At 44.0% G+C, this 27912-nt stretch overlaps 1 protein-coding gene across 2 annotated transcripts in view; it reads right to left on the reverse strand.

Annotated features, from left to right (window-relative positions):
• Nucleotides 1-24291, reverse strand: part of LOC135378284 (poly [ADP-ribose] polymerase 2-like) — a 35205-nt gene extending 10914 nt beyond the window's left edge. The window contains exons 1-10 of one of the 2 annotated variants that reach the window (XM_064611271.1): nt 24159-24291; nt 23481-23644; nt 21330-21698; nt 19154-19591; nt 17659-17758; nt 14241-14333; nt 13838-13931; nt 4488-4623; nt 4165-4228; nt 3824-3961 (exon numbers count right to left, since the gene is read on the reverse strand). In XM_064611271.1, coding sequence (XP_064467341.1) covers nt 3824-3961; nt 4165-4228; nt 4488-4623; nt 13838-13931; nt 14241-14333; nt 17659-17758; nt 19154-19591; nt 21330-21698; nt 23481-23644; nt 24159-24194 — 1632 coding nt within the window. In that variant the 5' untranslated portion in view covers nt 24195-24291. Of the gene's footprint in view, nt 1-3823; nt 3962-4164; nt 4229-4487; nt 4624-13837; nt 13932-14240; nt 14334-17658; nt 17759-19153; nt 19592-21329; nt 21699-23480; nt 23645-23746; nt 24028-24158 lie in introns of those variants that run through there. The other variant, XM_064611272.1, reaches the window with a different exon arrangement.
• Nucleotides 24292-27912: the final 3621 nt, after the last annotated feature.

Here is a 27912-nt window from a genome sequence, read left to right on the forward strand (position 1 = left end):
GAGTATGCATTCAGAGGGCATTGACTACGCAGAAAAATGAGTCCTTGCAACACAGGATAACATAACAATAATTTGTGGCTTTACGTCACCAGACAACTATGAGCCTGAGCGACACCGCAGTGGTCGGTCTGCGGATTAATTCTGCCCATCCAAAGGTTCTGTAACGTGCGCTGAAACCTCAGCACACACCACACATTTTTTAACTTCCCTCGCGGAAGACGGCGTGTCAAAGCAACTTGTACCCAGCCACCATGTAGCTCTTCGAACCCGTGACGTTGGGAACAGTAGGCGAACACGCGACTAACTGAGCCACCGAGGGCGTTACATGGGATAAGACGTGTCGCATGCCTTCCTAGTAGTTTTCAATATATGGTAGGAAGGAATATTCAATACATGGCATGGAAGGCAGTGCACAATGCGGGCATTCTTGAAAGGATGGTTAAGTGGCAAGCGAGCTGGTGGTAAGTATCCATGATAACGAAACCCAGAGACGAGGGACATGAAGGGACATACACAAACAACATCTCAACGGGTGTTGTTCTTTCTCTATACACAAGAGCCTCGAAATGATGTATATAGTTTGTTTAAAGAGGCACAAAAATGCAAGAGTCTCCCCTTGCGTAATGAATGATTCCTGTCAAGAGTTGGTGCCAAGGGACAGTGCGGGTATGTGGGTCAGCGGCATCGATATGTGCATCAAGGCGGCAGAGGACGAGACAGATCCTCGTGAGGACATCCTGCGGGAGACATGAGAGACCTTGGACCCCCAGACAGGCTGCTACCACAGACATGTTTAAACACATCACCCTCTGCAGACCTTTCCTTACCACTCCGATATAGTTTTCCAGGCATCGCTTCAACCGCTGAGCTCCACCGTTTCAAGGCTCGCCGTTTCCTTCTTGGTTTCTGTGTATTTCCACAAGGCTCGGAGTCTGCTTGGCCCAGGTTCATCACCATTAACATCTTTCACCACTCAGTGGCATTAAACCCATTTACGAACTGTTTCTGTGTTGCAATTCCTGGCCGTGTCACATTAGTACCTCGTCCCAACCTTCAGTGATGGTCACTTTGACCACCCCATGTAATAACATCACATTCCCTTGAGTGCAGTACAAAAGGATCGATCACTCCGTTTGTGATTCATGCGGGAAAAAAAACGCATTTAATGCTTCACCTTCTCTCCTTCTCATGAAGAGAGTCAATGTGGAGCGGCCTGTTACTGGTCTCCTCACATGATCTCCCGCAATCATTGGGCAAATGATTTAACGAGACCAATGACAGGCCCCTCCGCATTGCCGCCCTTCTTGAGGAGGGGAGAAGGTGAAGCGCTAAATGCGGCTTCATTTGCGCATGAATCACAAACGACGTAACTGATGAATCCCGATTCTTTTATACTGCTCTCAAGGTAATGGCATCTGATTCCACAAGGAGGAATTTTACACATCGGTGCCCGTTTAAGTGTTATTAGTCACCAACGAAGTAGTAGCAAAACGTGAGCCACTACAGACTGATTTTACGATGTACTTGAGTAAACTGTCTGGCACTTGGTAGTGCAGAGTTCGCCAAGATAAACTTCGGGGTTTGTAACAAAGATAAAACAAATAGAAACAGTGTCGGGAAGGTAAAGTAGGTGTTAAAGGACGTATTATTGACTAAAATTTTATGTCAATACTGCCAATTGGTCCGTTTCATTGCGGATAAATAGTGAAAATGAAAAAAAAAAAAAAAAAAAAAACGCCGCTGCCCAACATTTCCTATCGGCTATACCTGTGTTTTAGCTCCTTCCGTCAAGTGGTGACATGGTCGAACGTGGCGATGCAGATGTCTTCGCACAGTAGTCATCTGCATTCAATTCCACTTGTTCATAAAACCACTCAATTCCACTTGTCCACTTGACATAAAATTTTGTGGCATAATACAACCTCTAACATCTACTTTAGTTTCCAGACACTGTTTCTATTTGTTTTATCTCCATTACAAACCCCGAAGTTTATCTTGGCAAACCCTGTACATTTGGTAGTATTTTCTACTGTTTTGGGAAGAGCCTCAGGATGAGAGCTGGCGAGATTTTGAACAGAGACCGTTCTCCTTCTGAGCAGTGCCACTACTGGCTAAATATCGTGACTTCAGAGTCCCCCCAAATTTACGTCACTGTAGTTCATGTGTCTCATGTTGCATTCCACTCAAACGTGCATCCACTCAGGCCAAGATGCACAGATTCTGCCGTAAACACTGAATATATTGTCTTCAATCTGTGCACTCTTTTTTACACTGCCAGCTGGGGCAGCTGTCCACGCTGCTACAACAGGTTGCTACAGGTCAAACTGTTCAGTGCTCTGGAGTGTTCGTAGCCACCAAACACAGGGGAGAATGCATTCCTCTACATGAATTCTGCTCGCAGTGAGGGATGGTCCTGTAGGATTGAATACACTGGGGGAGTTTCTCAACCCATGATTTCTATCCAACGCAAAGGGGACTAAAGCTAGTGCATAGCATGGGGCAGCAGTGGTGTGTGTCTCTCGTCAGTGTTTATGTCTTAGGATATCAGTTATGGTTGGTACCGAGATGCAGAAGTGTACGGGTTTAGCCTGTTGCCATTTCACCAACTTTACAACAACGTGAATAATGTGAAATGCCATGTGTTATTGGTCGGCAATAATGTATAGAGCCTGAAGTTTTCAGGACTTTTCTTTTCCCAGTTCGGAGGGTAAAAACCGGGTAAATAAACGTGCACTAAATTCATACAAATTTGGGTGAAAAAACTTCCTGTATGCTAAAAATGGGGACAAATAGGGCTCAGTTACTCAAACTAACTGTAGTGGCTTGGTATAAACGTGATGTGACTGCATCTGCAAAACAAGTAAGTTAGTGCATTCCTACAGATATCCCAGTGAGGGCAATTTGCTGGGTAAAATATAGTTTCACCCTAAACAGGCAACCTTCAATTCGGGGTACAAATTTGGGAAAGAATCAGATTAAGCCCTAAAACTTAAGGCTCTAGTAATGTAGACTGGTCACAACAATAGGGCAAAAAGATATGTACGACCATTGCACCAACATACAAAGTGTGCATTTCCCCTGTTCTTTCTAAATATTCTCAACAGAAATATGGCACTGATATGATAATATGACATCTCTCTCTAATATGACAGCCGACATATCTGATAATGAATGAATTTCTTTGCACAAGATTTCCTAATCTAGTAATGTGGCCTGACCAGCCGTCAAGTGATATTTATTAGCTAGGGGACACACGATGTGTCTAGCCAGAAACACACTGCTCAAATACTCATGTGTGTAGAAGACCCATCTCATTGAAATAGGTACTAGTGGGGAGGCATTCCTGCATCTGGAAACATATGTGGCACATCGTAAGTAGCTTCACACCACCAGGAGAAACTGCAATGGCCGTCACTGTGCATTGAATTTACACACAGGAAAGGTAAATACTGAGGGCCTTGTGTTCTAGGGTTAGACCTATTTTTTACCTGCCGATTTGTATCATCGTCCCATAGGGCAAAACCCGAAAACTAACATGGCAAAGTGACAATTCGGCCACCAATACAGGCACTGGAGGACGCAAAGCACTGCACATTCACATCGGCTGTTCCACATTTTGTGCTAATCTAAAATGCGAGAGTTTTTCATTTTCCACCCGATATCGCCCGATTTTACACTGTTTTATGGATCCTGAAGTAACACCAGATGTTTACCACAGCTGAACTAAAATAATATTTCACGAGAGAATACTAGAGGGCTCACTGAGGTGAGCACTTCCTGGGAGTAACATTTCCTGTACGTAACACTTCCCTGTGAAACTCACGTTGTGTTCTTCACCACCAGGTTCGAGTTTGCAAAGGGAACAACCGAGGGAGAAGTATAACTTGTCGTACGGATGACTGTTTTTCAGTTCTCGTTCCTTCCTCATCAGATCCATGGTGACTTGAACGTCAGACAGAGCCTGAAGTTCAACACATTGTTAACAAATCAACTTCTGAACAACAAGAACAATAATAATTAATTAATAACTTGTGACTTTATGTTAGCGAGACAACTATGATGCTCTGAACGGGCTACACTTCCTTGAGTATATCAGTTGGACGTAGTGTACGCACACGAAAGCAGCCCAATGTCAGCTGTCAGTAGTGAAGAAATTGTACTCACTTCGAGGAGCTTCACCTTCCTTGACACCTCATCTAATGTGGTTATCTTTGGTGGTCGCTTCATGCTTTAACAGAGATGCGTGTTACACTATACGCCACCACATTTTGATAGACTACAAATTATCATAGATAGACTACATAAACTGATAAACTACAAATTAAATTTGATAAATACAAGCAACCTGTTGTACAGCAGACACAGGAAACACTTCAGGATATAGAAAATGCTGTCTAACGCTTTTTTTTTAAAGCAGTGGAGCATGCAACACCCCTTGTTGACATGAGTAGCTGTCAAAACATTTTACATATAAGCTCAAATCTTACCCGAAGTCGTGTGGTATTCTTGTGTAAAATTCATTGCAGGCCTCAAGTAGATCATGCTGGTTATTTTCTTTTATGCAATTTTCTATTTTACTCAGGGCTTTATAACCCATTTGAATTTGTTCATCTGTTAGTTTGCCTGCAACGGAAATAAAAGGAAGCAGTCGTACGTACACTTATCAGAATAACAAACCAGAATCGCCCACTCAGAAGTCTGCAACGCAGAGATGCCTTTACGTTGATGCTGCCACCAACAGTGTGTACTAAAATTATGGAAATCGGGGTTCACAGTATATGTTACAGGTACAGATTTACACATACCAGACATTTAAAGGCGGTGTCCGGGAGGAATCCAAAATTCGAAGGTTAACGTGATATGCACATGGAGATCCGTTTCAAGACCGCATTTTGTGGCCTTGACCGCATTTTGTTGGACAGCCTGCCTTCATAACAGACTCGTGTGAAGTCGGACCGCACACTGTTGCCGGGTGCAAAATCCGCTTAAGCTCATTTTCTAATGTTTGCGACTGTTTATAAACGACATATTCCGGTTACACGTATTTCGGGCACCCACTAATCTGATCGCACCTTCAGTTCAATTGAGTTTTTTGTCCGTACACCACCTTTAAAGGGACAGTTCGCTCTCTAAGCATCAATTGGTAGATATCTCTTCTCCCTGGACAATGTACTCCTAGGTTTACCAAAACTGTGCTTCACTTTCGTCGACTCGAGCTCGATAATTTGCTATCGGCATTAAAAACCAATGGAATCCATACGGTTTGAAAATCGCAGGCTGAAAGGTATATGTGCGATATTGGGGTGGGGAAATGAGAGTACGAATAATTCTGGAAATATGTCGATTCCGAGCGAAAGTACTCGCAGGAGAGTTGTTTGGAGTCAAATGTTCTTGCAAGACGTACGTATTTCAAAGATCTTTTCCTTTAAGCCAAACTCGGACTGTTCGCTTCATAGAAATAGGAGTAAATTCATGCGCAACTTGTAAGCCATGGTGTGAAGCGGCAAGTGTGTGCTGTCCATAGGTCAACGCTTTTCTAGAAATTAAATACTACAGCCCATCAACGCACTAACCAATCACTGGACATCAACTACAAAAACCATCATTCGGCACCAACTTTAACATCACATCATAGGCGACCATTCAACATCACATCATTCTCCATCATGGCATGTCCAAGCATGTCCATCATGAGCAGAGGTGTGCAAATGCCCTCATGATCTTTGCCCTCGCCTCAATTTTTGTCACAGATGTTTTTCCTCACCTCACCTCATTTTTTGGGGGGACTTCGTTCCTCACCTCATCTCACCTCAACCTCATTTTAAAATTATTTTCCTCACCTCACCATTTTCCAGAACACTTTTTCCTCACCTCATTTTTTTCCTGAAAAAATTTCCTCATCTCAACCTTCTTTCTGAAGTATTTTCCTCACCTCACCTCACCTCAACCTTCTTTCTAAAATATATTCATCTTTGTTATAATTTTTGCCTCGTCGAGCTCACCTTAACCAGTTTCTGTAAAACATTTTCACTTCAAAATTGCTCTTTCAATTAGGAGTGGCGTTGCTCATAGCCACAGTTGCTTCGTGGTGCTAACACGGAATCAAAAAGGTATTAGGAGTGGGTAGGCGTATACGTTGCAGTTGGCTTTTTACTGCTTCGTTGGTTGATTCCTGACAACAAGTTACAAGTACCCACAGCTAAGATTCATTGCCTTGCTGGTTCATCTTTCTTGCAACAAGTATCCACTACATGTACAATAAGTAAAAATTGGACGTAGGGTACATGGGTAGAGAAGTTGCACAGACCGAGCAATTTTGAGTTGTTTTCCATACTGACAAGGCAGGAATGGCTTTTATCGAGTATCTCTCAAGCGAGAATGATAATGGAGCAGCGGAAGTCGTTTTCGGGTTGGTATGCAGCTATACTTCTAATTACTTGTCCATTTTGCATTTTTGTCGGTTATGACTTTATAGTATCGATCAATATTATTTAAATAGCAGACGTATTCATTTGTAGCTGGAATTCGGGGACCTTTTCTTCATGACCCTTGTTTTGAAGCAATCAGGTAGATGTGCTGTACGGATTACTAGTGACTTATGTGTTGACTTACTAATTAAATTACTTTATGTAGACACAGACCTCTTGTGCCTTTTCACCTAACTTCATTGCCGTACTAAAAGCTCAATATTTCAACTTGTGGCAATACAGAATATATGCCATTATTTGCGCTTATTGCACTTAAAGCGCGTGTTGTTGCCTCCATTTCTTACATCAGTCTCTGATAAGGCCATTGGTTGTCATGTACTATCGTTCCAAATAATACGTGAAAGACATCTGCTTACAGACTGACTAGTTTGGCTTTGTTGAAATCTAAACACTCAAAGCACACGGAACTATACTGAGTTGTTCATGTGTCTCACATCATGTATGTGACTCAACTGACTAGTTTGATTGTGTTGAAATGTGAGCTAAATACATATAAAGCACACATAAGCTATATTCACTTGTACGTGTATCTGATCTGACACGTCTATCATGTATCTGACTCAACTAAAAGTCTGGAACTAACGCGCTTACAGCGAACACATTTTGGAGTAGAGAGCCTATGCTGACAGTAACATTTCTGCTACATTGGTAATAGAAAAAGCTGGCTCTCGGTGTCCTTTTAAGAGATCGCGCAATTGAAAATAGCCGCTCCACATTTCCTCAACCGCCCTCTCAAAAATTTTTCGTCACCCCACCTCAACCTCCTCCTCGAAAATTTTCCTCACCTCACATCAACCTCCCTCTCGAAACATTTTCCTCTCCTCACATCACCTCAATCTCTCTTTGGAGAATTTTTCCTCACCTCACCTCACCTCAATGTGCGTGAGGTGAGGGTGATGTGAGGGTGAGGGCACCCTCACCCTCATTTGCCCTTGTGAGGATGCCCACCTCTGATCATGAGTCATGGTCATCCAGTGGTGGAGGAAGCGCTCCTATATAGGGCCAAGCGAGAATTATTTAAAATGGCAAACAGACCATTGGCCCATGTGTGGAACATCATGTCTGATGAAGTTTTTAGTGGGAGGAGCAGAACCATCTTAAATTTACAGACATCTTGAAATACAGTAGTAAGAAGACTCTCAGCCACAGTTGGACATTCAAGTGGCATACACAGTTTAAAGGAGCTCAGAAAGTCATCTAAAAAATTTTCCGTTCCGAACGCGTTGTGGAAGCAGGTAACTTAACTGGATAATTAACACGAAAATTTTCTCTGTACGCAATATTTTTCGTAGAAAAAAAAAGTCACTTGAACATCGCCGCACTCGTTCCCGCTCGACTCGCTCTTCAGGGTTAAACGAGGAGGAGAAGAAAAAAACTTCATTGGTGATGTCATAGAGTCAGAAGCGGCGACCGTGCTTCTATCCAGGTCAGTGCTGACCAGTTCTCTTTTCTTTCTTTCCCCCTGCTTTTTCATGTCAAGTGATGAATAAGGGAGGACCTCGATATTCCCCGGTCGTGAAACCCCCGTTCGCAAAATTCATGTTCTCGTATTGCCAACTTTGGGATGGGATGGATTCATGTTCTGGAAACAAGGTAAACCAGAGAAAATGCTGCTTCGTAAGATGATACGCAGTGATTAAGAACATAACATCACTATTTAACCACTCAAATTCAGCGGTTTTCGATATGTGTCCAAGTCGTGTTAGCAAACGAAAGACACGTTTTAGCAGCCATTTGGCTTAGCAGGGCGGCATGTTGGTTAGTTCGTCGAGTGCTTGCAATGTTATGGCTGGGTTAGCACAGTTTGCTGTTGGTTGTTGCCCGCGCGCAACTGTGCATTTTATAGTCAGATAAAATTTACGCTAGTCACGTATTGTTTCAGTGCACGCTGATATGTCAGCGGACGCAAACTTAATCGGCGTTGTTGATCACCATATGGTGACAAAACAAGAGGCGCCGAGCACGGATAAACTCAAACTTGCGTGTCTGCATCGTCCGTGTTTGTAGTGTGCATCGGCTAATTCTTGTTTATCTCGATGATTGGTAAGTTGACCATAAATTGTGGTGGTTTTATGACACTGCTTGGCTATGTTGGTGTGTAACTCAGACAATGAAGTTCAACGGCTGATGCCGCGACATGCCGGCGACGGCATATTGCGACAGATTTCACTGGATTATATCTGACAATGTATCGGCAAGAACACTCCTCCAGCTGAATAAGACATTAACTGAATGGCTAGCAAAGTTGCTAGTCGGAGTGTCAGGTATTAGTGATCATAGCGAATAGTGATATAGCGAATAGTGATATAGCGAATAGTGATATAGCGAATAGTGATATAGCGAATAGTGATATAGCGAATAGTGATATAGCGAATAGTGATATAGCGAATAGTGATATAGCGAATAGTGATATAGCGAATAGTGATATAGCGAATAGTGATATAGCGAATAGTGATATAGCAAATAGTGATATAGTGACATAGCGAATGGAATTAGTGATCACAGCAATGCAGCGATCATTTTGAAGCGTGAACTGAAGCAGTGCTTAGTGCTGCTAGTATAGCTCTCACATGAGCTGCAAAGTGTGGGCTACACCTGAGACCTGCCGTGAACGACCTATTGTGGTGATTAACTGCAGCCTCTAGGCAGCATTTCCACCCGCCCTTGAAATCGGGATACATAGCCATGTATTGCATAATATCGCGGATGACCCGCTCTGCAAGCCCATTGCCCGATGGATGATATGGGGATGACGTCTTCGAAGTGATACCCCTTTGTAAGGCCCATGAGTGGAATTTCTTGCTTGTAAACGCGGCCCCATTGTCTGAAACAATGCACTTCGTGTTACGGAAGCTATCCCGCTCCAGTAATGCCAGGACATTGTTGGTGTCTTCTTTCCCTGGTTTTGCGGCGACCATCCTCGTACATTCGTCAATGGCCACCAAGCATGACTGTGTGCGGCCTACACCTTCCGTTTCTTTCTTTAACTCTGCAAAATCCAGATGAATCTTCTCAAAAGCAATTGTTGCGTGGCGAGTGATTGTCATTTGGTCAGGTCTTGGTCTGTAATTGGCCTTGTTTATCTGACACTTCTGGCAAGTCCTGACGTACTCTCTTATATCTCTCTTCATGTGCCCCCAAATGAAGCGTTTGCGCAGCTTGTGGTAGGTCTTCCAGAAGCCATCATGTCCTCCGGACTCGGGGCTGTCATGGTAGAGGTACAATATTTTGGGAACTAAGGTCTCAGGCACCATGAACCTCCCCTCTACTTGTTGCAGATCCTCGGTGCTCTTCCACAGCTTCACATAGTTTGCCTGAAGGACCTCCGCCGATCCGATGTTAGGCAGCCTTGACAACGCGTCGGCATCTGTCAAATGCGGACCTCGTCGATGTATAACCTCGAAGTCAAGCTGCTGCAGCTCATTAATCCATCGGACTATCTTCCCTCTTGGCTCAGAAAGACTGAGGAGGTATGTTAATGCCTGATGGTCCATGAAGAGCTCAAACGGTTTGCCCTCAAGAAAAGTCCTCAAGTACCGTGATGCCATGATGACAGCAAGCGCTTCCTTTTCCGTCGTCGAGTAGTTTATTTCAGCTTTGCTGAAGGTGTAGGAGTAATATCCTATGACATGCAATTGTTTCACTGCTGGCTCCGAGTCGTGCCGTTGGTACAATACTGCTCCCGTGCCAAAATGGGAAGCGTTGGTGTTCAGCTCGAAAGGCAGGTCAAAATCAGGAAGCGTGAGAACTGGGTCCGACGCAATAGCTCTCTTCAGGTCGTTATAGGCATCTTCACATTCCGGTGTCCAAAAGAAAGGGACGTCCTTCTGGGTAAGCGCAGCGAGGCATTTCGCCCTGCTTGCAAAGTTCCTAATGAAGGCACGGAAATGTCCGGCGAAGCCCAAGAAAACGCGTAAAGAGTTAACGTCAGTAGGCCTTGGCAGCTGTTCTATGCGTGCAATGGATTCCTGCTTGGTTAATTTCGTCCGGCCGTCGAACATCCGGCCAAGAAACACCACGCTGTCATGAAAGAATGCACTCTTCTTAATGTTAATACGTAGGTCTGCATCAGACAGAGTACCTTAGATAGGTGATCCCGGCGGTCTTAGATGGATTTCGAGTACACTATTATATCATCTATGCAGACATTGCAGAATTTTCCGAGATGCGGTTTGAGGACAGAGTTCATCAACTTTTGAAACCAGGATGGGGAATTTTTCCATCCGAAGGGCAAGCGGTTGTATTCATAGAGGTCGAAGGGCGTGGCGAATGCTGTGTACTTCCTATCTTCCTCTCTTATAGGGACTTGCCAAAAGCCTTTCGACAGATCGATGCGCGAGAAGACTGAACAACCGCCGGTTTCATTAATCATGTCATCAATTTTTGGCATCGGGTACGGGAAGAGATCAGTCTGTTTGTTTATGAGCCAGTAATCGGTACACAAATGCCAGGATCTATCTCCCTTGGGAACGATAGTGATAGGTGAAGCGAACGAAGAAACTGATGGTCGAATGATTCCAGCTTCCACCATGCCTCTCAGTTCTTCCTTCAACCACACTTTCTTTTCCCGAGACATCTTGTACGGCATCTGAGTTGTGTCCATTCCCATTGGTAGCCGTAAGCACGGTCCATTGATACTCTCTCTGGTCACGAAACTCCGCCGGAGAACAATAGGTCAGGTTGGCCTAGGGAGAACTGCCGCCGCACGGAGGCGCGCGCGTCGCTACTTGGGGAGAAAACGCCAGCTGATACGGGTACATGCCTCTTCTTTTGCCTTGTTTTGACCAGTGTAGACGCTTCTTCCTTTCCTGTTTACATGTCATAGCAGATGTGAGCAGATCCTTAGACTGTGAATAGATTTCGGCTAATCTATGCATGCCGCAGACGTGTTGTATCCCAGCGTGTCGCTCAGGATATGATAATTCTGGTGAAAAGGTATCATTTTTCGCGTTGCCGACTGATGCCATCAAGCGAGACAAGTGGAAGCGTTCGATACCTCAGAAAGAGGACTCGCGTTTCAGCTTTGAGTCAAAGTGGACACATGTGTGCGAGAAGCACTTTGACACGTCCGACATTGTCCGAGCGGACGAATTCCTCGTGACACACGAAGCTCTGAATGACACCGCAAGCAAAGAGAAGGTCACCATGCCTCGCGACAGGTCAAAGCTGCGTCCTGAGTACGTGCCACGAATTTTTGACGGGTGTTTGCAATACTAGAGAACCCCAAAACCTAAAAGTTGCGCAACGACGAGGCTGCCAGCAGCGAAACCGCTGATGAGTTGTGGTTGTAGAAGCTCGGCGCCTTTCATTGACGTTGGAACAGGAGAACTCTGCATTCAAGACAGACAGCTATGCGCATTAGAGTAGAATGTGCGTTACTAGTCATAGAAGCCCTTTGAAACTTCTCTGTTGTAACATATGAATGCAATGCAGCCAACAAGAGGCCATAATAACACGCATTCATTAATTTATCTTTTCTAGCCTGCAGTAAAACTTGCACAATTCCTGTCGGACTGATTCACATGTGTGCATAAAAGCAGAACTTGACCGAATGAAGCGGAAGCTGTGGGACACACAATAGAAGCAGTACACCCTGCTGAGAAAGTTCGCACATGTCTGTGCAACCTTCAAGGTGTCACATGTACCTCACATATATATATGTCCGGGTCCTAGCGTTGGATGCAGTGCGCACTAAATCCAGAAAACAACTGAAGAGCTTAATTTTTTTAGATGACGCCTGCACTTCTTTGCCCTAAAAAAAAAAAACAAAAAAAAACAAGAAGCTTAACCTGGCTACACCCAGATCACACCCTGTTGCAGGTGGCAGGAAAGATTCACCACTGTCGGTGAACAGTGCAAATAAGTCTGGCCATCCAAGGCCGTAAGGCATTTGGTCATTTCATGACTTGCCCTGGAACATTGTTTTTGCCGATTAAAGCCCAGTCACTCACTGCCATTGATGTTCTGTGATATAAAGTCCTCATTGCCAATGCCGCTGATTGTGATCACTGTTCTTTCGCGAATCATAGAATGTATAATACAATCATAAAATGTAGTTAATTAAAGCCTCCATGGTGTGGGCAACACGTTGCAATAGCAGTATTGTGGAGTTCTGCTACTTAAAATAGTAAATTTGCAATAAATGATGCTTGGGTTCATTGCTGTAGCGCAGGTGGAGTCTTCATTTTTTCAGACATTAAACGCGATCGAAACACTTACAGTAAAGCGTGTCGATGAGATAACTGCCTAAACACAGCGTTTTTAAGTGACAAAGCGCCGCTGCAAATTTGCGATCACTCCTATTTGGACGTCGGTATGTGAAAGCCATTTCTCGCTGAAAGTTCTCATCCGTCCGCAGCCGATTATACTGCTCAGAGAGCTATATATCGCTGCACTACCGTGCACGTATAAAATAAAACACAACTCAAAAACGTTGAACAACATTATTTGGTTTGTTGTGCCCAAAACCACCCAAAACGGCCAGCTCAGCCCACGTGCGAACATACGGCTACGATGCGCCAGACGCGACCGTCGCCACCTGCTGCTTACGCGCGCGCCACCGCGCGGCAGCTCCGGTCCCTAGGCTAACTTTCCGGCGAAGTTTCGTGACCAGAGAGAGTATCAAAGGACCGTGCCGTAAGCATGTGACTCATTGGCGGCGGCGAGGACTGTGATGTCAGAGCTGCATGAGTTTCGGTATTCGTGGTGCTCATTTTCTCCACTACTATTTACCCTATTCACTGTGAAACTTTCACTGTGGGTTCACATCAACACAAAGAACAGTCTGTTACGTTTATCTAAGGTAACCTGGAACGACCTGTCACAACCTCTTTAATGCCGAAAATATCCAAATTTGCCAAAACATATAAGTGTAGAAAAACACACGCCGAATCTCACCGGGAATAGTTTCGAAACCGCGGAACCCTACACACAAGTTACTTTTGCCAAATTACTTGCCAAATTTCCCAAAATCGTTCACAAGTACAAATTTTGGCACACTTTATTCTGATTCCCACAATGTATTGCTTGCATGATTTCTTCAACGATATCTACTCAAAAGGGAAAAGTTGTCTCAAGGAGGGCTTTCCCTCAATGCATAGATGAACTGTGACTCCACAAATGTTGATATGCAAAGTAGTCATTCAAATTTTTTTTCATTCACAACAGAGAAAGAAAAAAAAGAAATCAAGAAGTCAGCTTTTGAGTGATAGACTATGAATACCAATCACCACAATGTTCAATATGAAACTTAAGATATTCATGAAAACTTAGTTCACAACAATTTTTTAAATACAGATTCCCAATTCCTGCACAGCACTAAACACTCTTAAGTAATCCCTTATGCATACCAAGAGGGGCCTTGACGAAGTCATAGCGCATGCTTTCCAGAGTGGCTTTCAGTGTTTTTATGTCCGAGACAGACGACATGTAAGACATCAAGTTCTGAAAAGCAACAAAATTTGTGAACGCTGTCACTTCGGATGTCCAAGTTTGTACGTCTAAACCAAAATGATGCATACATAAGAGGAAAAGACAACCATCCTGCTTTTTTACCAAATCCAAGATCAAGCAGAGGGACATTTTAAGCTCTTTACTACTTCACATGTTGATTATGTAAGATAATCATGCAAGATAGATAAGGTAGTTCTGGTAAGAACATAGCTTGTCTCAACTGTTATGCAGCACATGATTGTAGCTGCTAAAAGCACAAAGTTCAATAGCTGGATCCAAATTAAAAGTATAATGTCAAACCTGGAGTGCTGTCTCTAACTCTGAAGGCTTCTCTTCTTGTTTCTCATCACTCTCAGTTGTATGATTCAGTTCCTTTAGTTCATCTAGGAAATCCTGCAGAGAATCAGTAGCAGTTATGACACTGACAACCACACCCAGCAGATCAACAACTACTACTGCTACCTTATTTTGGTGACTATGATTAGAGTGTTCCATAGCCAGAGGCGATACCTAGCGGAGTAATAAGCTGCAGCGCATAGAAGAATTTCAAACAGTGAACAAAAATAACTGTACATGCACCCCACACCCAGTAGAGAGAAGGTAGAAACAGTGACTGTGCTGTCAGGCATGCCTTGGTGCCGCTCCTGCTTGCCAGCCCTTTTCTTATAAAGCTACACAAACAGTTTTATATGGTCCACGCATAAATTGTTTGGTATGAGCAGCCGTGAAATGTGCTGGTTTCTGGTTTATGACCACCAGATTTTTAAGCACATTTCATGTGCTGCTTCTTGAAATGTGATCCATCAGTTGACAATCCATGCTCATTACTTCGTGGTCATGGCACATGTTCCATGTCGTTGCTGTGCACCCCAAAAGAAAAGCCACCCATGCACCTCACTTTGCAGTCATCGCTCTTCTACCAATGTCACCAAAGAGGCAAAACAGAAGTTTTGTGTAGTGAGTCAGGTTGCAATTTCAGTTCCATGTTTGATTCCCAGTTTTGCATTTCATTCTCTGGTAAATTCACTTGACATCTGAAGATAAGCAGTGTACAAAGCATAATATTCCTCTATAGCACTAAGATTTAACATGTTTTGCCAACCATTACAAGTTTTCACAGCAGACATAATTTGTGCAACAGCTAATCATCCTAAGACAGTGCAGTGATCCACACATTTTATGGGTAATCTTGAAAAGTTGACATGTATAAACATAAATTTTACATGTTTACATGTATACGTCTTTACTGGATTGTCTCAAATTACTCCGCTTTACACTGACCACATTTGTGCCCCATTAATATGGACACTTGTCCCCAGCAAAAACTGTCCATAAAAGTATGTCGCTCTGCAATATTATCGAATACAAATTAAACCAATCAAATTAGCAGGGCAGGCTGAACAATTTAGACATAGCTGTCTGATTCCGACTTTCCCCTCGGAACCACAATGGCCCTGCCGTGAAGTTCTTCCTCCGCCTCTGCTTCCTTGTCAATATGCAGGAGATGATCAGCAGTTGTCTCAGGGTCCGCTGCTCCGGCTTCTCATCTTCATCATCGTCGGCTTCTTGGAGTCTTGCAAGGGGGAGGACTTCCCAGGGGTTATCGTCACGGTCAGAAGTCATAGGCAGTAGAATCCCAACATGATGCCAGCAGTTTGCAAAAGTTGTTGGACTCACTGCATCCCAAGCCATTCTAACGCCTTCCAATACCATTGAAGATCGGCATACACGAAGACGACGCGGACAGGCACAGACACACAAACACATTGCTATGTCCAGGTCTTTTCCCTGTTCCCTATTGACGCATTTGTATAATCTGCACGCAGAAGGCAGTGGCTCAAATCGTGACAGAAATATGCCCATGAAAAATAGAAGAACGCCATTCATCTTGAGATACCTGTGCACTCAATGTAACTTAATTGCTAATTTTTGAGGCAAGTTAAATGGCCATCTGTTCAGGACACTCTGTCCTTCTTGTCTTGTTCTCTGAAGAATTCGTCACAGTGCTGCGTGCAGCGAAATGTTTGCTCAATGACAGGTGAAGTACCTTTCATCCTACCATCCATAGTAGCGAAGCAGAAATATGCAGGGCTCTGTAGGTTCCACACCTTATTGTACTGTGAGTTACGATATTAACGAGACGCCAATACACACAAAAAATCTGCTCACCACAAAAATTGTCAATATTTCGAGTTGTCCGTATTAAAGGGACGGTCGCATGCATTCCAGGCGATTTCAGAACTATAATGGCATCTTATTCCTTCTGGGCTACTGCCCATAGTATTGAAAATCACACACGAAATAGTGGCGTAGATTGGCTGTTATTCGATGCAAAACGTGACAAGAGCAGATGCCGAATGTTGAGATTATTCCAGAATTCCCTCTCTGGAAAAACTCGAAAACGTCACTCCCTAAGAACCAATGAGGGTGCGACCTTGAGAAAAGGAATGCCACAGCCGTGCGGGCGTCTCATCGAGTTACGAAGCGTCTGGATAGCGCCTGTCCTCGCCTGAGTCTACACCACCTAGACGCAGAAAGCCTACTTACTCGTCGACGTGACGTAACAACTAAGAGTCAGCCAATCAGGCTTGTGTTTTCAACAGCGGTAGCCAATCACAAACAAGCTTTCGGGAGGGAGAGGAGGCAATAATCAGGCCTTCTACATCTAGGTGGCATTGCCTGAGCAGTGCGCTCCGCTCCTACGCTTAGGGAGTGACGTCACGACGCCATAGCTTCTGCAGCCGCGGAAGCAGCGCTGATCTTTTAATATTCGTCTATTTATTATCGAAGCACTTTTCCGACAATTAGCCAGACAGATTGTTTGGCGATGCTGAGCATAGTGCTATCAGTCTCATATATGGGTCTAAGTATGCAACAGTCCCTTTTAACGGGGTCAATGTTAAGGAGACACGACTGTATAGCCCTCGAAAATTACAGCCTTTTGCAGCCTCATTAAAGGGGCGCTAAAATGCAAAAACAAGTTCACTTCAAATCACATTCCATGCGCTGTTAATTTCGTACTTGTTATCATAATGCAAAACTTTGATCCTGTTATGGAACTACAATCGAAAATATAGCGAGCTCTTTGTTGCTTCGGCACTAAGCAGTGAACGTCGCTTCAGGTCATGCATTGGTGTTGTTAGTCCATGCTGTGTGTGCAAGCACGTGCCACGCCGCGGAGCAGTCCCAGTGAAAAACACAGTGCGTTGCGAAGCAGACTGGCGCCATTGTGCGAGGGATGTGAAAATAAATGTTGTCAGTGGAACATTCGCGAGAACTGTTGTAGGCTACAATTCAGTGAATCATATATTCAAAAATGAAGCAGTGCGCATCATGCTGCGCATATACGGAACACTATGATCGGACCCGTTCCAAATCCACACAGCCACGATAGGTATGCACGCGCTTCTCCTGCTGTCTCATTGGATGCCGCCAATCTTTGCTTCCTGGGGATCACACCCGTTGCCGCCAAAGACGGCTCTGTTTTCACCGCGTTTTTCTTCTAAACGGTAGCACTGTGTGAACTAATTTTACTTGCATCATGCTAATTGGAACACGGACTTTCATTTGAAAGCAAGTTGTTTTTGCATTTTAGTGCCCCTTTAAGATGGAGCATAATGCATTACTTCAAAATTAATGTCCAATTTTTACTGCTTTGGCATTTGGTGTCGAGATAGCAAATCCTGGCTAGACGTACATTCAATAGCTGCAAACCCACCTTTTTGGTACTTCTGTCCACAATCACCATATCATATTTCCCTTCACGTTTCACAAACTGTTTCCTATCTTCCCAGTCGTTCAAAGTCTTTTCCCTGAACCTATTAACGACATACATTACAATATACCATCAGACAATGTCCACAACAGAAGATGTGCACTGCACACACATGCACACACTGCTGTACACATTAATATGCAAAGTTACCGCAACATGCCTCCTCTTAGATAATTGCAGGGCCCAAGCTTCAAGCTTAAGAGGCTTAAAGGAGCAGTGAAAGACCACTCCATAAATTTTGCATTTTCGGCTGCGGAAGGCTGCGTGAGGAACGACAAGCATTCTTGCACAAAAACAATACTCGCAGCCGACTCGCAGCGTGCGAGAGAGATCTCCCTGATCCAGACGCTTTCTAGAAGCTCAACTCCTTCCTCCACTTCCCCTGAACTCCTTTAAGGAGCTTGCAAGGGAATGAGTGAGGTCTACATGGGACCTGATGGGAGTGCCTATCGGGTGGCTCACTGCGGCTGCTCGCTCCTACGTCGTGGGAGCGTATCGGATGACGCTTCACTGGTCATGCCACTCTGCACATGGCTTATTTTTCAGGGCTGTTTTTTTTTAGAACTGAATATTTTCGTGGCAACATGCTGCACATGTCGCAGGGTAGGACCATGGATAATTTCGACCGCCAGGGGTACTTTAATGTGGCCCAGAAATCTCCGACACATGGTCCTGAAGGCAATGTTTAGCCCCATTGCTGTCGCCCTTGGACGGGAAGTAGCGCCCACCACGGTACTGACGAAGCTCTTCTGCGACATTTCTTCGATGACTTAACTCAATACATTTGGGCTCAAATAACTTGTTGAGGAGCGTCATTCGTTCCTTAAGTCCCTTTTGTAAATTTTTGTAAATTGCAGTGACAAGACACCGTTCAACAAAAATGTTTGGCGTGGTCACTCCCGATAGAATACTCAGTTAATTATGCAATGTTTCGAGCAATCCTAAATGTCATTTCACTGCTCCTTTATAGAACCCAGGACCACCCAACAAGACCTCCAAGCCAGACAATGTACAGTAAACCCTCGTCATGACAAAGTCAACCAGACCAGGACAAAGTTCGATAAAAAGTGAAGCTACCGCGAAAGTAGTGACAGTAGCGTCGGAACCATGCAGGAACACCATGGTAGCCTTGGAGAAAGCATTGAATCAAGCAAGCAAATCCTGGTGGTGATCACCTTGGCAGCCTTTTAAGTAAGATGTATAAACAAAGGAAAAACAGACAGCGAGAGAGAAAAATATGTAGAGGTAGATGTGCTTCACACTTAGCAGCGTTTGCTGGCAGGACACTTCGAATAATCAGGTTCGAAAGGTGTGCATTTCGGTCGGGACAGCGCGAGACTTCGAATGAACAGATTTCTTTATAACGAGAGCTTACTGTACGCATTCACACGACCCAGTCACTAAATCTCTCACAAAACACAAAACATCTATCACTCACTTCTTCAAGAACAGGACCTTTGCCTTCTCTTTGTCTTTTCCACAGTTCACAAGATTGCTGCGCCCGTGCTGTCCAACACGGCCCCAACGAAACCAGGCATAGTAATGTTCCTTGTCTGTCAATTTTAAAACTTGCAGAGCCATGAACTTGTTGTTGTTGAACTGTAGGTTGGTCTGGTTTAGCATCACGTCGTATACGTTATCTCCTTCCACATAGACGGCAGCTTTATCCTTCATCTGGGTACACGCAGGATCTACTGGAGGCGCAGGTACATCGACCTGGGTACTGTTGGAAACCTGTGACTCAGACGTCTTCCCTTGCAAGTTTTCAGCATCAGACTGGTGCTGCGTTGGCTTGTCTAGCCTAGTTAGACAGACTTTAGCTTCTGGCAAACCAGAGGCTGTTGCACCATTTTCCAGCTTCGCACATTTCAGGGGGCTGCAGAGGGTTAAAAGAGGTAAAGCCATTCTAAATCGAGAAGCATCTATAAAGCTGCAGGCCAGATGTGCCCCACCAATGCTCTCAGTACAGCTTGCACAGTGCCAACCGATTCGAGTCAGACATGACATCATTTCATGGGACACCTACCAGCAACAAACTGTATCGAGCCCCATTTTAAAAACTTCAACGACAACTGCAGTGCCATTAACATTTAAAATTAGGAGGCCACCAGTGTCCACGTGAGTCTCTTGTTTCCACAATGCTACCAAACTGCAGACATTGCATGTCTTCCATTTATATTTAGAGTTTCTCATTTTCAGCAATTATATTCTTTTTTAGGTGTTATTCGAGATAGCGTGAAGATACGTGACAAACGGAAGCCATCCTGTTATCCCATGTTGTTATAAGCCCACTAAGACTTGTATAACTGTAATCTAGTTGTACGTTCATTCTTGCCACGTTTCCGAAGGTCTTAAAACCTATAATCACTGAAAACGATATGCATTATTTACCTATACAGGGTGTTTGTTTTTTATCCTTTACAGAATTTTTCTTTAAAGCTATGAGAACAGCACAAATGTCATTGTTGCAGTTGAATTATACGGTCTGGCGCACATCCTCTCGAAGAAAATATGCAACTACAAAATGAATAATTACCTAAAATTAATTAACTCTATAGATGGGGGATTTCGGACAAAAGCGACACAGCAGAATAAGAGAATATCCTAGTTGTAAGCCACTTCACATTTAAATACTCCTGAAACACATACGTGCGTTAAAGGAGCATTGGAAGTGACATTTAACGTGACTCGAAATCCTGCTTCATCTGTGAGGATGTCCACAAGGAGTCACCATGCAAAATATGTTCGCTGTGTGACGTATTGTCACTGCGCAATAAAATTTACAAAAGACAGTCGGAGAAAGCAGTCGCGGACGAGACACGCGAACCCTGCACGACCTAGAAACTGCTCAGGGCCTTTCTTCTTTGTTTTTTTCTTCTCGGCTCACGCGCCACTTATACATGCTTGAGCTGTGCCGTTGGACGTCACTGGTCACGTGCCAGAGCCCTTGATACGTCACGACGTCTTCTGCTTCGCTGATGCGCTCTTGGGATGTGGAGAGGGTTTTTGAAAGGTGTGCGGAACAGAGCCTTGCAAGCGGTCTGTAGGTTACCTGCGCTCATTGTTCTTTCACAGGAGCTAATTTTATTTGTTGCAGAAGACGTCACAGCGAAAAACAAAAATATTTTTGGGGTCACTTCCATGCTCCTTTAAGCTATCCATCCCTGAATTTTGACATGTAAACAAGCCCAAACCGCAGAGAGCGGGAACGCAGGGTGTACAGCTCTCATTTCACGTCAGATGGCTACATGATTTGAAGCGATGGAGATTATTGGAATAGGTGCCGATCTGCATGACAGATCAACCACTGTCCGGCCCAGATACGCCTCCGTCTGCAAAGGTGATGCACTCATGAGGCGTCCATCTTCAGTTTTGCCACATTTGCACATCAAAATTCGGGGTTGGATGTCTTGTCATGCATGCCTGTTTCGGATGCTTTAAACGTGGAATGGCTTTCAACTGGTATAGCCATTATTATTGAAACCAATGGCCATTGGATCTCTCATTTTTCGATGATCCCTGTCCTGGTGACTGGCTTGCAGGAACTTGACTCTGTATCACATTGTATTAAAAAATTGGATAACTGCACAATCCTGGAACAACAACTACCTTACCTGGACTCATCCTCTTCATCAACATGTTGCTGCTTGGTTGACACCGTCGCTGATCTATCATCCAGCAAGATTTCCTCGTGATGCACCTTGTATTTACAGTCAGCAATACCAATCAGAAAGGAAGCCAAGTCAACACTGGCCTTTTCTCCATCTTTCATGACGCAGCCTACAACAGACTCTCCCGCTTTCGCTGCACGCTCAAGTTCCATCACGTGTGATGCGGAAAAGTAATTTGTCTCGCCAGTGGCGGGTTCCCAACTCCAGGTGTAAAACTTGTCAGAGTCCTTGAAACAACAGCAAACCTTCCAGGTATGTTTGGCCTGCTTTAAATTCATGGACTGGAAGTCCAGCTTCACAGAAGAAGATGCCCTATAATGGTGTTGACTTTAAGCACAGCACATTCAAACAAGGCACAGCATAGGACAGTTGTAGTACGTGTAGCACGGCACGTTAATCGCAGACAGTCGCTCAAGATAAACAGACAGAGCAGTTCCTATGTGGGTGCGAGAGGAAGAGGGGCGCTCCTCAGCTCTCAGAAGCCCACGAGGTTGGGCAATCAAGAATTTTCACTGCAGAATTCAGTATGGAATTTTTCAGTTTCTTCAGTTAGAATTTTTCTGCAGAGGTTTGAAGCACTGAACACCGATGCAACTGAGCAAATTACCAGTCATATCTGCGTAGCTAAAGATGAAGAATATACATATACTGTAAAACCTTTAACAGTGAGCTTTAGTAAACAACTTTGCAACATTCCGGTATGGCATGATAACCTGAAACGGTATCACGATACGCAACAGTGGAAGAAGGCTGTATGGTTAATTAAAGGGGCAATAAACAGGTGTACGAGGTACACTTTTTTTAAATGAGTTGTGATACGTTGCCGACGGTGAATGGTTTCAAAAAAGTTGTCACAAAAAATGTAAACAATGATACCATATAGACTGAATATTCACTGCGCTCTTTCACCTTCATGCCCCGCCCTGCGATGTCCTGGCGACATGTCATTTTGACGTCGCGCATCATCAGCTATTTAGAATGCGATTTTCGATGTTACGCTGTTAAGGAGTTCTATTACAGTCCAATTTGTTGCAGCCACAACGAGTTACTCGCAATCACCTCGAACAGCATAAAAATGCTACGGGAATCAGTACCGCCATCTTGCTTCTCGCATAGTTGGCCTATCTTGCTTCTCGCATAGTTAGCCTATCTTCTTCTTCTTAATATTGGCGAGATCATAATATTCGCAAACTGATTGAAAAATCCTCATATGTTAAGGTTACACAGAAATTTGCAGCAAGAAATGACACCTAAAAAAATATGTGGAAACCGCAATGTTTATTTCCATCGTTGGTAAGCATTTCGTAAGCACGGTACATCTGGACTGCACAAGTGTGTGGAGCAATGCAAGAAGGTGCAGAGCATGTTGGTTAGCACTGAACATGGTAAAGAACGCACAAAAGCAGGGAGGGACGCATGCTGTCCATGTCCGTCCCTGTTTCTGTGCATTCTTTACAGTGTTCAAACATGTGAAACATGGTGCCACCACGATTTTTTCAGAGTGTGTTTGGGGGAGTTTCACACTATAGGACATTCATCTAATCCTGTGTGCCTACTACACTGTCTTATCTCGGAAACCCTACCTTTCTGGAACGTAGAGGGAAAAAAGGAATCATAATTTGTGATTGTGTTGCAACAGCAATGTTTACTTGGTGAAGCCAGGGGGGTGCACACCTATTTATGTATTGTGAGGAGGCTGGGGAAATGGGGGATAAAGGCAGGACACGGGGGAGGAGGAAGACGAGAGGGAATCCACTCGGAAGGATGGAGATGAGGGGGCGAGAGAACAGGAAGAGAGCGGGAGCACGTGGGGAAAGGGACGGACGAACTGGAGCCGGGAGGACCAGCGTGTGGACATTTGGACCGTTCAGACATTGAGTTGTTGTAATTCCATGTAAGGTTGGCCTGAGTGTACATACCATTGTATGTTGTGTGCCAGTGACTGGGAAGTAAAGCGGTGGACATAACAGTATCAACTCTCCTTCCAATCCGAAGACAAAACAATACAATTTTGTTGGCCCAGAACGATTTATGCGACAAAGTGCTGCCTGTTAGTGCCTAAAAATCCACTCTCTAATCACAACTGAAACTCACCTAGACTTTTTTCCATCCAGGGGAAATGTTGCTGTTTTCTGCTTGTTGAATTTCTCTTTCAACTTGTCCTGAACTTCTGTGGGAAATAAATTCCAAATCCTGTCTTCATTTTGCCAAGCCCATTTCATGTTGCTGTCGTTCGCAGACATGTTGTCCTTCAATTCCTTCAAAACGAAACGGTTGATCAAATGAGTGTTATTCAAGGATTTAATACAGCACAAGACTCTTGTATGCATATCAGTTCCGCGACTCTAAATTATTGTTACCTAGTCCGATATTAACACTTTGGACAATGGAACTCGAAGCTGCCGAGATAAAACGAGTGAGAGCAGTGGGGAAGATTTTGGGGTTCAAATCCCTCCCCAAAATCGTACGATTTCGGGAGTCTGGGATAAAGAGCATTTCAGAAAGGGAAAAGGAAAATCCTCCTTCCCGTGTAACGACGTTCCAATATAGAAACCCCCTTTCTTTTCTTTACGCCACTGCTGCGAAGTGTTAGGTTGCTGTTGTAAATTGGATCTCGTTTTCCTCTCCTGTGTTTCATCTTTCGGGAGAAAATTCTACAAGTGAGCAAACTCATGTTATCATGGCTACTTCTGACTACGAAGTGTAAGCAACGCCAATGAAGAAACGCAACAGACTCACAATGCACAGAAATCGCAGAGGAGTCGGACTTACATTTGTGACTTTCCTTTTTCTTCCTTTGCCCGACATATTTGTTCTATTTCAGAATTTCACGAACTGCCGAAGATACCGCTACTAACAGACTACCTTAGAGACATCTGGCGATGTGGAAAATACGCGCGAAAATGAATGGATGGATAGTAGTGCCCCCTGGTGCCGCTTTGTACCGAGGGATCAGTGCATGATCAGTGTTTCGAAACCAGGAGCTGAAAGTCTGAAACCGAAACGAATATCGGTTCGGTTGCGATTCGGTGTCAGAACTCTGAAAGTGGTTTCAGTTACGGGATTCGCCGTTTGCGGTTACCGGTAACCGAACAGTTGAACCGGTATTTTTCGGTTTTCTCTAGGATGTACCTGCAGGCTGCACCTGTGTGGATGAAAGGTGAAAGTGACCTGTGTGGATGTCGCAATATGAGCTACAAAGTGCAACGGGTAAAAATGAACATACACGTATTTATCTGTTGCAGGGAATTTCATTCGAAAAGTCTAGCAGGACTGCACTGCAGGTATATATTAGCGAAAATGACTTGAACTGTTTACCCTTCACTTTGAGAAGTGTAGCCGTACGTCATATGCAAGAACACATAATTTTGCAATAGACATCAGAACAGACCGACAAAAGGAATTCAGCACTTACATCGTTCTCCATGTGCGGCAGGTAACAAATAGTTATGTCTTCTAGAGTGTCTTATTCAAATAGGTTTCCTCTTTGAGCGGATAGGATGAACTTCAGACACGAAAATGTCCATTGAACGCTCACTTGCGTTGCCGGCACTGCTTTCCCTTTCTCCTCGTGCACGTAGAATTGGGTCCCATTGGGTCACAATGGGTTGTCAGTGAGGCCGACAACGGCGAGCCACCACCACCACCACGTTGCTTATCTTTTTCACCATAGTATTTCTTTATTTATTTATTTATTTAAATACCCTCAGGGCGTTTGCGTTACAGATGGGTGTGGTGGTAAACAGGTTACACAGGGTAGAAAAAGCTGAATACAAAGTATAAGAATAACAATGTTGATCACAATGTAACATAATCACCAATGACACTTTTGAACTGAGCGATGGGCGAAATTGATGTCAGTGAACCGGGGAGGTGGTTCCAGTCGATGGCAGTGCGGTAGAAAAAGGAGTCAGCATGAGATTTGGTTGAACAAGACGGAATGTGTACTCTCTGACGATGGTCAGCGCGATTTGATATGTATGTAGGTGGAAATATAAAGCGAGATCGCAACCTATCGTTATGGTTATTTTGTGGAACAGGCACAGACGGAAAATTTTTCGTCGCAAAGCTAGGTTAGTAAGTTGCAGGTTATGCTTCATATAAGTTACACTGGCTGTGCGTTGATAGTTTCCGAATACGAAACGGGCAGCCCTGTTCTGAATGGTTTCAATGGCCTGAACAAGAACTGCTGAACTCGGGTCCCACACCGAAACTGCATACTCAAGCTTCGGGCGAACGATGGACGTGTACAGGGCTAATTTGAGATGCTGAGGTGCCTGATGAAAGGTGCGTCTAATATATCCCAAAGTACGGTTAGCGTTGGCGGTAATATGCTCAGTATGTATTTTCCAAGACAAGTCTAATGAGATAAAAACTCCTAGGTATTTATAGGAAAGGACCGTATCTAGCCTCGTATTATCAAGAGTGTATGGCTGGCAGTATTCACGGGTGCGTGTTATTCTCATGTGTTTACATTTGTTAATATTGCCTTCATGCCCCAGGTATTTCTTGGTATACAACACAGTCATCAGCGAATAAGCAAATAGACAATGAAGAAATACATTCCGGCAAGTCGTTAATGTTGATTAAGAAAAATCGAGGACCAAGCACGGAGCCCTGAGGCACACCTGATAAAACCGGGGCAAGACCAGAATCAATGTCGTTAACAGTTACGTACTGACTACGATCAGAAAGGAAACAATGCAGCCATGATAGTACGTTAGTATCAATATTAGGTGCACTGAGTTTATGGAGGAGGAGACGAGGAGATATCTTATCAAATGCCTTCGAGAAGTCAAGAAATATGCAATCGGTCTGGGACCTCTTGTCAAGAGCAAGGCTCAAGTCATGTACGAAAGATACCAGTTGAGTTTCGCAGGAGAATGATTTCCGAAATCCGTTCTGACTGTGATGAAAAAAAGAATTAGATTCCAGGAACAGTACCAAGTGGGAATATATGACGTGCTAATAACCTTGCATGAGATGCTGGTGAGAGATATTGGACGGTAGTTAGCTGGAGAACGTTTGTCGCCGGATTTGTGAAGGGAAACGACCTTTCCGGTTTTCCAATCACTCGGTAGACATCCCTCTTCTAATAACTGTTTGAAGATCATAGATAAAATTAATGAAGAGTAACAAGAAGTATCTGTTAGAAACTTTGAATTGATACTGTCTGTACCGGAACTTGATGATAGTTTTAACGACTCGATGACTTTTTTAACCACGAAGGGGTCAATGGTAATTAGATCCATAACAATGTAATTCGAAGCAGGAATGTGGGGTATGTTGGCTATTGCAGTGCGAGAAAATACATCGGAAAACACATTATTAAACACCTCGGCACATTCAGGAGGAGGAATGTTCTCCTCAGATGAGTCGGTTAGTGTTATGTAGGAGTTGCACTTCTGATGGCTATTCACTGTATTCCAGAACTGTTTCTGATTAGTCTAGACCTCTACTTGTTTGTAAACAAATGACGTCATAATGTTCGACAGCGCCACGAGTTTGGTAGAGTTGAACTACGTTCAGAGCTGGTGGCGAACAAGGTCGCGCCCGAAAGCCACGGTCTTGAGGGGATTACGATAGTCTCCTCTGAAAAGGACGCGACCTTCGGTCCTACTTTTCTTTCATCAGAGGTGGGGAAATTACTTTTATTTTGTAATGCATTACCATTACTCATTACTTGCATAAAAAACTAATGCATTACATTACTCATTACTTTTTGGATATTAGTAATGCATTGGTAATGTCATTACTTTAACGAAGTAATGGCATTACTCTGGCATTACATTTACGTCTTAGGGCATAAGCCTCAAAGATGCTATGCATAAGTTTTTTCATTGCTTTTTTTGTCATATGCAATAGCCACCTGAGTATCCCCAAATTGGTGCCACTAAGTCCCCGCAGAAGCGAGTCTGATAGGCAAAAACTATAGATAAGATTTATTGCAGATGCCTTTTCTAGCATTATGGAGCCGGCGGATGAAGCCCAGCCTACAGTTCTGTCCTGGCAGAAAAACTACCTCTGACAGCACAAGAGAAACTAACACGGTACCATACCAAAACAGTGAATCACTACAGCAATTGTTACGTGTTACCTTCGTAGAGGCTATGTTTCTATTTCACTGGTTATCCTTTGCTCCAAATGCACACAGGAGAAAATCGGTGATATCATCATGTAGACACTTGCGACACACACGCCGACTGTTGAACCCTTGCAGAATTCCCCAGGCTGTGCCTTTCTCTTTCCTTGTTGCCCTGTGCTCATTGTTAAAGGCGGATTGAAGAAAACCTGGGTAGGTTCCTATCTTCACGGTGCGCAATGAACATTCGACAAAAGTAATGAGTAATGCCACCCTGCATTACTCAGTCGAAATGTAATGCATTACCACTACTCATCACTTGCTGGCAAAATGTAGTTCATTACCATTACTCATTACTCAAAAGTAATGCATTACCGGTAATGCATTACAAGTAATGCATTACTCCCCACCTCTGAATAGGAGGCAGCGAACAATTGCCCATTC

The sequence above is a fragment of the Ornithodoros turicata genome, chromosome 1 (genome assembly GCF_037126465.1).
Source record: "Ornithodoros turicata isolate Travis chromosome 1, ASM3712646v1, whole genome shotgun sequence".
Lineage (NCBI taxonomy): Eukaryota > Metazoa > Arthropoda > Arachnida > Ixodida > Argasidae > Ornithodoros > Ornithodoros turicata.